The sequence below is a fragment of the Phoenix dactylifera genome, unplaced genomic scaffold, assembly GCF_009389715.1.
Source record: "Phoenix dactylifera cultivar Barhee BC4 unplaced genomic scaffold, palm_55x_up_171113_PBpolish2nd_filt_p 001519F, whole genome shotgun sequence".
NCBI classification, from domain to species: domain Eukaryota; kingdom Viridiplantae; phylum Streptophyta; class Magnoliopsida; order Arecales; family Arecaceae; genus Phoenix; species Phoenix dactylifera.
Genome location: NW_024068828.1, coordinates 86,309 through 97,472, shown reverse-complemented (window position 1 = coordinate 97,472; position 11,164 = coordinate 86,309). Strand labels below are relative to the sequence as shown.

Below are 11,164 nucleotides of genomic sequence, written 5' to 3'. Positions count from 1 at the left end.
GATGAACAGTAACCCAGACCGACAGCGGGTTATTTCATCCCGATTTTGGTCTACTTTCTAAATTCCAAATTTTATGAAATTTATATCCAATGTTCTACACTCATAGTGATTTCCAGAATGGTAACATGCATCCCCATCGGAGGCCGATTGACCACCGAAATAATTCACCGAAGTTCGGACTTCGACACCATTTTTCCGTAATGCCGGAAAAAATTGTCGAAATCCGATTCTTCCTCTTTTAACCACCTCTATAACCCTTATCTGACCCCTCTAGACTACATCCACCCTTTGTATAGTCTAATATCATCAAAAGACTAGATAGGAATGGATATTTACCTTTTTCTTTTTTGGAAATCGAGGTCCTTGCGTAGAGGGGAAGAAGATCTACGTTTTTTCTTCAGCTGGCAACGCAACCGGGATCTCCTTCCTTTTCTTTTTCTTCTTCTTCCTCTTCCTTTCTTCCTTTCCTTTCCTCTTCTTCTTTTTTTTTTCCTCTTTGTTGTCGTCTGAGAACCCTCCCCCTCTCCTCTCTGTTTCACTCCCGTGAGCCAGCTCAAACCCATTATTTATGTCACATCAAGCACTATTCACCCTTTGTTTAATATTATTAAATTTTTATTTTGCCCCTAACACTTCAACATATCTACAACTATGCCATTATCTTTTGATTCCTTCCAATTTTACCCCTTATATCAATTTTAAAGGACTATTCTATCCCTTTTTATATAAATTTTTTTTTTTTGGGGTTATTACATTTGTATGTTAGACGGGTGGTGGGGGCCAACAGTGTATTCCTTGAGGGTGATTCGTCCACGGTTATAAATTGGATCAGGGGACCAGACAGGTACGGAGACGGCCATCCATTGATACGAGATATCCGCACTTTGGTCAGGGAGTTGACTTCTTTCCGGATAGTTCCTATGTATCGGAAACAGGCAGCAGACTGGGTCGCCTCCTATGTCGCCCGGCATTCCGGAGAGGTTCTTTGGACTAATTTAGCTAGCATTCCACACCGTTTGTACTGTTTACTTTCACTTGATTTTGCATATTGTACTCACATTAGAGCTATATGAATGGAATCCGCTTTTACCGTTTGTACTGTTTACTTTCACTTGATTTTGCATATTGTACTCACATTAGAGCTATATGAATGGAATCCGCCTTCACAAAAAAAAAGGGCACAAAATGCTTGGGCTCCAGAAGCACCAAATAAAGCACTTATTTCTGGGGTCAATATGAAGAAATCATCTTCACAAAAAGGAACAAAATTTGAACAAAATTCATTTGGTAAGCAGTAAAACGACCAAAATTATAATCAAAATTTATGGCAAAACCTCATAATGCTTCAAAGATACGAAATACTTATGTTGTAGCCTTAATTAGTTTCCTAATTGCTCACAAAACTATCACTCTATATTCCTTGGATTTTATTGACTGACATATGCAAGAGATAAGAATTACAACTAAATTACAGATCACAAAGAAAAATGAAAATTAAAGATGGTGGTTATTAAATTGTCTTATATTAGGTGTCAAATCATGTTTTTGTTCCTTGAAGGTGCATAGAGTATAGCTATATCAAATAATACTTTATATGTGAATTGTTATTGATGTTTAGAGAAGGAATGTGATTTAGAGCAACAGTTTACATACCGATCCATGATTACTTTTCGGGGGCGATTCACAATCTGTTTGCAGTACACACTGACTTCCACAGTGTCAAAGCCATTTCTTTCAAACAAGGTTGATAATGAACCTTGGAGAAGTAGAAAGCGCACTCTAATCACCATACTGAAGCTTTAGATGAGGTTGCAATCAAAAATAGAGAATTTTATTAAGAAATGAACCACCAGGTAGAAAAAAACCACCCACAGTGCCATCACCACGGACATAGAAGTTATTGCTAATTATCTGACATTTCTTGGCAAGTTTCTCCTGTTAATTTTGATCAGCAATTACGATAACATAATAAAAGAGACATAAATATCCTTGCGCCTTGTGGGAAGACAAATATCCGATAGGCACAAAACCAGTAAATGGAAATACTGAAGAAACAAGATATCTGGAAAACAGAGTGAGATCAGGCTGTTGTAACTCGAGACTTAAGTATTATGAATTATTAAGATTGCTGAATAGTTCCAAATTTAATAATCTAAAAAGAGCTGTTAAGTAATTATTGCAATAAATACTATTGACATGTGAATCAAGGGGTCAAATAAGTTCCATATAGGAATGAGATTTTTTTTTTTTGATGCAACACTGTCCCTGATGAAATTAGTAAACTTGATTCCTGGCATACAAACCAAATCTTACCACTGATCCAAATAGAAACATCTAAGAAGCATTCTTTCCACGTAGCAGACCCAACATGCAACCTACTCAAAACAAAAATATATACTAAAACACATAATACAAATTATAGGATCCATGCAATGATGCATTCTTCTCAAAAATGATGGGGCATTTTACTAGCAAAAGCAGCATGATATGTTCAAATTAATCTGTGTCAAAATATTAGTCTTTGGAGAACATTGTAATGATACAATTATTATAAAAAGGCCATTACCCTGTTATGGCCCCAAAAATTCGGGCTCCTAGGAGGGACGGACTGGGGATAGACCTAAACTTTTCGGCAATTTTCTGAAAACACTATAACTCGAACCCAGATATTGTGCTTGCTAGGCCAAGCCTTTTACCATTGCACCAAGCAATGATCCTTAACGATACAATTATTCTATGCATATATAATGCATATACTAGCATATATTCATACATATACCAACAGGATATATAAACATCCTCGGCACAGAGTATGTGTCGAGGGGTTTTGTTATTGATCTGTTGAGGACTGTCTATTTGAAGAGCACTGGGAAGGTCTTTATCTACTGCTTTGAGAGATATATTCCCAAGGTCTTGAGCCCACCACCCCCCGCCCCCCGGTGGGGCCCCCCACGGGGCACCCATCTTGCACCACAATAATAACAATAATAAATTAATAATTACAGACTCCATCCATTATCCTACTCTATCCCTTTCTCTTGTTTCTTTTTATCTTTGTTTTTTCACTTTGGAGTTACAGTTTATGTTATTGAGAGGATATTTAATTTAGATCTTTTCTATTGATGATGATGGATTAAGTATTATCTTGGCTTCTATTTTTTTTTAGCTTGGGTTGGATTAGGAAAACAAAAATGTGTTTAAATTGAATATATAGATCAGTCATTATGGGCTTTACTATAGCTTCTATTCTTTTTTGATGTGTTGTCTTATTCTTTGTTTTAGAAAATGAGAAACAATTATCTCATCTTCCCACCATTTTTCTCTTGATTTATGCTATGTTTTTCATAATCTTTATACTCACTGACATACTAGTGTCATTGATATTATCATGAACGTAGTAACGCATTAGTGTTACTACTATTACCATCATAGAAGTAGCACCGTCCTAGTGCTACTACTATTATCACAGCAGTAACATCATGTATAATTAATATGATTTCTAGATGTTGCTAAAATCTTTAAGTTTAGACTGAACATAAAATTGAGAGTCTTTGAAGTATTATGAATATGTAGAATTCATGCATTAATTATTACCTCTGCATTAGTTATTACCGTTCTATCTTTGGATCATCTTATGAATATTTTTGAAAAAAATGCAAGGTTTAACCAATAATTGAAATATATGAAGATTTGGATTATCCTGTAAATTTTGTAGAAATTGTCACATGGGCGACTGCCTAATTGCCTATGGGAGGGTCCATTGCCTATGGTCGCCTCAGCTATTTGACAACTATGTGATTAGGCAATTAAAAGACTTGCTTCCCCCATATAATATTACTATCAAAACTGCTAGGCATTAATCATATGCTTGTTGCTGTCAACATTAAAGGCATTTAGCAAGGTAGCACAAAAAAAAAGGAAAATGGTTCATAGATTAATGTTGAAACCAATTGAATCTTCCACCTATGCAATGAAATCTAATGCAAGCCTTGTACGAAGATCTATATTTTGTTCAAGCTCAATAGTAATTATGCAGAAGCAACCATAGCTAGAATAATAGCTGATCTCAGTGGATCCGATGACACTGTTTAGTAATAAACAAATACTGAATTACAAATAAACATAACCGATCAGACAGAATTATCTAAAGTAGAATACAAGGTGGCAATTATCATGAGACTTACTTGAGCATAATCCCCCATGGCATAGTCTCTGAAAAGTAAGGTACCACTTGGCTGAAAAATAATGAGAGCCATGAATTTGCCCTTATCCAAACTATTGAAAGATGAAAATGAATTATTGAAGCCTTGTGAGAGTATCTCACCTTAAGAACATTTCTGACATTCTGCAATGCCAAAGACATCTTCATTGGAGACACTGCAGACAACATAAAAATCTGCTAATGCATCAGCTGAGCACCCACAGGATCATCACACCACCTACACCCCCAATATAAAATAACAGGGGAAGAGAGCTATACTAGCCTGGTACAGCTGAAGGACCCAAGAATTATGACAAGACATGGAACCATCACACCAAAAAGGAAATGGCATAACAACAAAAAAATAGAGTCCAGTTAACATGCCAAATTTGAGTGTACGCATGCAAAATAATTATATTCTATAAATGTGAACACCAACATCACATACCACTTGAGTTGGCCTGCACTTGGCTAAATCAACCGCATGCTTGAGTTTGGATTAAGAACATCAAGCACTGTTTTTATGCAGGAAACCACCACTATTGGATTGAAAAGCTTCCTTTATTAATTTCAGTCCTACAAGCAATATCACCGGTCCTCTTTTAATGCTACATGACAATCTTACAATTTTTGATATTTTTATTATTAAGGCTCATATGACAATATGATAGTCAAACTACTAGTCAAGCCCCGTGACCCATAGTAATGCAACTCAAAACAAAACCACTTACTGAAGTGATATTGACCAAAAAGTTCTTGTGGAGATGTTTTGTCTGACTCTTTCTAGATGACTGACATAATCGCATGGGTGATAATTTTTCACATGCACCTAATTCTTTTCCCTTGTATTGTGTTTCAACATAATTAAAACCTACCAAGAAGCAGCAACCTGTAAACAACACGTCGGATCTCTGCTAGAGTATTAGCACAAAACACTTTCTAATAGAAGCCTATATTTAATAAATAAGGCATGGACTGTGCTTTCTTGCTTTCAACCACTTAAGAAAATTAAATACTATTCAAAACTAGAGTGACTTTTAAAGACCTGGACTGTAAGCCGGCATAAATCATAGTTTAGAACTTTAGATCAATAAAAATAAAATAAAAATGCAATTAAAGTAAGTGAAACATAAATCTCATGTTCAATTGTGAGATAAACCCACGATCGAAGTAGAGAAAGTCAATGTTAGCTGGCTGTTTTTACTGCTGCACTAATTGTACTGCCAATTCGAGCCCACTGTTGGAGATCTCATTGACCTAAACTTCAAAACTAAGTCATAGAGCATCAGAATTCACAAATCTAGAGATCCCAGCAACGAAATTAGCATCTCAATATAATCATTTCATAGAAATTAGCATCTAATTTTGGAAATCAGAATTCACGATGCTCAATAGGAACGAATCAACAAAACACAGACCACATAACGAGAGATGATACAGGCAGCAACATTAATTTGAAAAAAGGATTCTGAACAGGGAACTTCTCCTCTAGTATCCAACAAAATTGAGATTAATAAATACCATTGTAATGACATCAACCGATCCTGGCATAATCATTCTTGCAAAGATCATCAGTTATGACATCACAAACAAAAGCATTCACCCGATCCAACTTAAAAGCTCCATGTTCTGTGAATTTATAAACCACAAGATTCTAACAGAATCAGGCCATTTTGTCATCAAAAGATACGCTAACTCTTATCTACCAGATGTATTCTCAATACTCAAAACATATTACGCTATTTATCAGGAGAGAATGACATAAGAAAGTTTCTCAAACAGAAACTTACAAGAGTATATTTTTGCTAAATCTTCTAAATTATTGCATATGGTATATTACTATCATGACAAGATCATAATTTTGCAATGACATTGCCCAAGTTTCTGCTTACGAGGAGAAAAGAAAATCTCCAAAGTGTCACAAATTGTATGTTGCGTGATGGCATTCAGAAAATATGATAACAACAATAAAATGATTACCACAGATTAATAGGTTTCCCAATTTTACCCTGATTGCAGTACAAATGACTTGCCTTTGTAACTTGTACAGCCCAGTAAAAACTTAATAATTTGCCATCAAAACAATATGACATCTATATGTGTTCAAGCAAGAAAGACTAATTCATAGGATGGTTAATGTCTTAAGGCCTCATCTTTACTTGAAAAAATATATTGCACCCACACATGAACAGAAAAAAACAGAGCATACTATTGCAGAAGAAACGCAACTGCATTCAAAGAATTGGGCAAGAATCAAGAAGCATGATGCATTTGTCACCCACAGACATTCAACACATTGCCTGTTACCTCGACAGACAATTTACATCATTCCAGTCATTCAGGCAAAACAACTAATGTCTCATGCATTCAGGAGACATAAAAAAAGTAACGATCCACAGAGAGATTATCCACTCTTACCGGAACCTTTCACTGAAATAAAGATCTAGCAGATGGGCACATCCAAGTATAAGATAGTTACAGAAGAATAAAACATCAAAAATACAAAACGAAGGAAAAAAAAACCTAGACTACCAATTTAAGCTACTGAAAGGCTTATTCAACTGTGTTAAAAAGATGAAGAGTCTATATAGCTAGTATCACCAAAAGTACTTACCTTGACAAGTTCAATTGCAAGAGGTGAGAAATCACAAGCATGAACAAAGACATCTGGAAATGCCACTAGAAGTGGGGAAAACAGTGTTTCCAGCTCCACAACCAACCTGGACAGAGCAACCATCAACCTAACAAACCACACTTGAACAAGAAGCAAAAGTACCATATAAAAGCACTAAAAATTGGGGTTGTACCATGCAATTTCTCTATGCTTCCTTGGTATGTGGGAAGCTGATAATGATATCCCTTTTTTAATTATCTATCTCTAAATGCATATACAAGTGGTCATAACGAAACCCTCAATAGGACCACAATACCCTTAATTAGCCGTTATATGACAATGCTCATATTAGTAAATCCTTAATGCTAGTTTTGACATGTTAAAGCATTAAAAACACATCAATGGATCCTACTTCAACCATTAATTCCAATTCAAGACCAAGTCCTGTTAGAAAAGTAATGAATAGATTGAAAACTTAAATGAAATATAGCAATCAACTTAGAAAAACTATTATTTCTTATAAATAATGCTAGGTAGTACTGTATTGGAAGGTGGGAAGTGAACTTCCAAAGAAGTCTTGAGTGAAAGAAAAAAAAAAAGATGATCGTAGTTTGCTAGCATCCCTGCAACATACAAGTTATATAAGCCCGGTATCTATCATCATCATCCCTTTTCTCATCATATACAACGATGGCTATAAAACACAAAATCTGAAATGATCACACAATTAAATTAACAAAAGAAAAAGGAATCAAAGAACAGAATATAATATCTATACTTTGAATTAGAATAAAAGAAAAATAAACTAAAGAAGAGAAAATACAGAACTCAACTTATGAAAGTGAAAATACAGATCAGAAAATTAACAGAAAATAGAAACATAAAGGAGAGGGAAAAAAAGAAAAAGATAAAAGTTAATTATTCAAAATGAAAAAATGTTTGTGGGAAGCCACCTTGCCAACATGGCACCGGTATGGCATGTCATCACTTTGACCAAACACAACACCTTAACTGCACAACCCCTTAATTGCACCAATCCCCTATCCCACATGGCATGCAGGAACGTTATGTGGTCGAGTCAGCCCACAATATTACTCCTTTAAAAAGGTACCTAATGCGGTGAGGCTCCCACGACTGCAAGGTCTAAAGAGGGGACAGACGTAACATAGCCTCACCCTCATGTGCGGAGAGGCTATTTTCTATGTTTTCAAACTCATGACGCTTGGGTTGCAATTGAGCAACCTTACTGTTATGCAAAGGCTCACTCTCTCATAGCATTACTCCTTCCAAAACTAAAATTTCAAACAAACTAAAACAAAACCAAATACATTAAAACCAGATAACCAACTAAACAAGAAAACTTAAAAAAAAATAAACTAAAAACTAAATATTATAAAATATAGTGAAAAACACAAGAAATTTGACTAACACCAAAATACAAAACTTAAATTTTAAAATGGAGAAGTTTTAGGTGCCATCCGATCATGCAAAGGAGTTTCCTAGACTAACTATGGCAATTGGCATGGCACATAATTATTTGACCCCTCATTAATAGCAAAAGCCTTTGCATAAACACATCAATCCTCCAAAACCATGTGGCACAAGGAGCTTCTCATGTAAATCAAACAGTCCCCCATAGCATTCCTCTATCAAAAAAGTAAAATGAAATTCCAAAAAAACAAAAAACAAAACCAGTTCACAAAACTAAATAACACAAAACAAACAAAAAGAATGACAACTAGATATATTAAAAATTAATGATACAGATGAATAACAAATAAAAGAAAAAAAAAAATATAAGATTGAATTGTGAAAAAAAAAGAAGGGAAATAAACAGGAAAATGAAACATAATTGAATAAAAATGCTAATACAAAGCCAAAATTTCAAATGAAAAATTTTATGGAATGCCATTATCATGCAAAATGTCCCTGAGCTGATATGGTTCTAACATGGCACATTGTTATTTTGATTGACCCGTAATGAAATGCACCAGCCCCTTTCAGTCACAACAATCCACTCTCTACCACAAGACACAAGAATTTTTTTGTGATTTGGGACCAGCCCATAGCATTGCTCCGTCAAGAAGACAAATAAAATGAAATTTCAAAACAAATATACAAGACGAGATGACAAAAAGTAGATGCAAATAAATAAAGTGAAACACTGAATATTAAAAGGAAAAACAGCAAAGGATACAAACTGAATTTATGTGTAAAGATGGAAAATAAACAAAATATACAAAGAAAGTAAAATGAAAAAGGGATCGGAATATGCTATGAGGTGACACTCCATCACACAAGAAGTTTTCCCTATGGCACTAGCATGGCACATCATTATTTGACCAACTCTCTTGAATCACACCACCTGGTCCACTGGGTCACACCAATCCCTCCACATGAAGGATAAAGAACTTTTTGCATGACAAAGCTGCCACCCATATGACTCCTCCAAAACATATTAAACATATTTCAAACAAATATGTAAATGCAGATTATAAAACTAAGTAAAAAAAACAAATGCAGATTATAAAACTAAGTAACAAAAAACAAAATGAACCAAATACCATCGAGATAAAACAAATAATAAAAAACAAAAAATAGACTAAAGAACAGAAAATAAAAAACCCAAATTTGTCAAGTAAAATAGAGGTAAACAATGAACACAAAACAGAAATAAAGATAGAATACAATGAAGAAATTATAGAACCAAATTTTTAAAAGAGAAATGGCTATGGGGCACTGAACCATATCATGTCTTATATGTGCATTGCACAAGCTAGGCAGCTAATCATTTTATAGTTATAAGATTGCAATCAGCTATTAAATCATCACTTCTTAATCATGCACCACACATGCTGAGTTCAAATTTACAAAACCTAATCTTACAGAAATTTTTCACTTAAAAATCTAATATTTTGGATAGCATGTTTGCCGGTACAGTTTAACTCTATTAAAATATGACATAATTAATAATTTTTATAAAAAATCCTTTTTTATTATTTTTAACATCTTTCCTTTTCTATATTTAAAAATATATGCATTAAATGTGTCTGTAAAGTAGTTAAAATTTATGATAATCTAAAGCAGAGTGCCAGTAGGTATCAAAAATATCACATCACAAACTATATCTTGACACGTTAAATGAAAAAAGATAATTACATAAAATAACCAGAAAAATCAAACTGCTAAAGCAAAACTATAGAATCTTGGATTTTCCAAAAACCAAATGCTTCAAAGTAAAAAAAGAACGCAATATCAGTAAACTGCTAAAGAAAGTAAAGGTATGCTACAACCTTCAGTTCCAATAAACAGATCACTTTTAACCATAAAAAAACAACATGAAGGACAGATCAAAGATGATGAAGAAAATGGCTGATATTTAAAGAAGCTTATGCAAGAGAACATAACAATCACAAACATCTGACAGTACATAGCACATATTTACATCCATCACTTATTGACATGTTATAATAAATAAAAAGGCCAATTACATAAAATAACCAGAAAAATCAAATTATTAAAGCAAAACAATAAGAAACTTGAATTTCCCAATAACCACATGTCAAATGCAATATAATTAACTGTTATAGAAGGTAAAGACATGCTAAAGCCTTGGGTTCTAATAAACAGATCAGTTTTGACAATAAGATGAACAACATGAAGGATAGATCAAGATGATTGAGCAAATGGTTGATAAATTTAAAATGCATATGCAAGAGAACATCCGATCAAATATTAGACTAATCCCCAAACAAACGTCCGATGATACATCGCACAATGTTTTGATGTAAAACATCCCTGAAACGAAATCAGACGCCCACAGTCCCGCAAGAATCTAAAATTCCATATACTTACCTCCAACACGACCTTGGGATGAGCAGAAGCCTGGCCCTTCTCGCCGGATGGCTGGATAAAACGAGAAAAATCCTAAAAATCTTGGAATCCAAGAATCTAAAATTACAAAGAAGGGTGTCTACAAGTTGACTGCATTCACCAAGAAGTGGTGTCCCCAATCCTTCTCCAAATAGTGCCGATCTTTAAAGAACTACGCCCAAAGAACCTTTGGATCAATCGAATCCGCAAGAATCATCGAGAAAGAAAGGAAAATGGAGAGAAAGACAGACAAACAGACCTTTATCCTGGTGGTGTTTGTAGAAGGTGTTCCAATACTTGATAGGGTTTCTCTCATGCTTCTGGTGCTTTGGATCTCCTGTCGTTCGAGGAGATGAAATGCTTGAAGCGAAGCGGAGGACAGAGCGAGATCTACAGTAGCGTCGCCGAGACGGAGAGGACATAGCAATCCCCGGCAGCCAATGGCGGTGGAGGGAGATGGAGAGCGGACGACATCT

The 11,164-nt window shown here is 34.7% G+C and overlaps 1 protein-coding gene and 1 long non-coding RNA gene across 8 annotated transcripts; both read right to left on the bottom strand.

Moving 5' to 3' along the window:
• Nucleotides 1-697: 697 nt before the first annotated feature.
• LOC120108732 (uncharacterized methyltransferase-like protein SPBC21C3.07c) lies at nucleotides 698-5,147 on the bottom strand. 7 transcript variants are annotated; one of them, XR_005509975.1, is made up of 5 exons: nucleotides 4,325-5,147; nucleotides 4,185-4,235; nucleotides 2,314-2,375; nucleotides 1,873-1,935; nucleotides 698-1,756 (listed from the first exon to the last, which is right to left on the bottom strand). XR_005509975.1 is itself a non-coding variant. In XM_039122427.1 (4 exons), the coding sequence occupies exons 1-4, from the start codon at nucleotides 4,388-4,390 to the stop codon at nucleotides 1,682-1,684; spliced, it is 255 nt and encodes an 84-aa protein (XP_038978355.1). In that variant the 5' UTR covers nucleotides 4,391-5,147; the 3' UTR covers nucleotides 699-1,681. The 7 variants fall into 7 exon arrangements, 2 of the variants coding, with proteins under 2 accessions (XP_038978355.1, XP_038978354.1); XR_005509974.1 differs by having other exon boundaries at nucleotides 699-1,777; XR_005509972.1 differs by having other exon boundaries at nucleotides 699-1,935.
• A 1,406-nt stretch (nucleotides 5,148-6,553) lies between these two features.
• On the bottom strand, nucleotides 6,554-10,930 carry LOC120108733. The gene is made up of 3 exons (XR_005509977.1): nucleotides 10,810-10,930; nucleotides 10,671-10,721; nucleotides 6,554-6,921 (listed from the first exon to the last, which is right to left on the bottom strand). It is a non-coding gene; the product is annotated as an uncharacterized LOC120108733 (long non-coding RNA).
• Nucleotides 10,931-11,164: the final 234 nt, after the last annotated feature.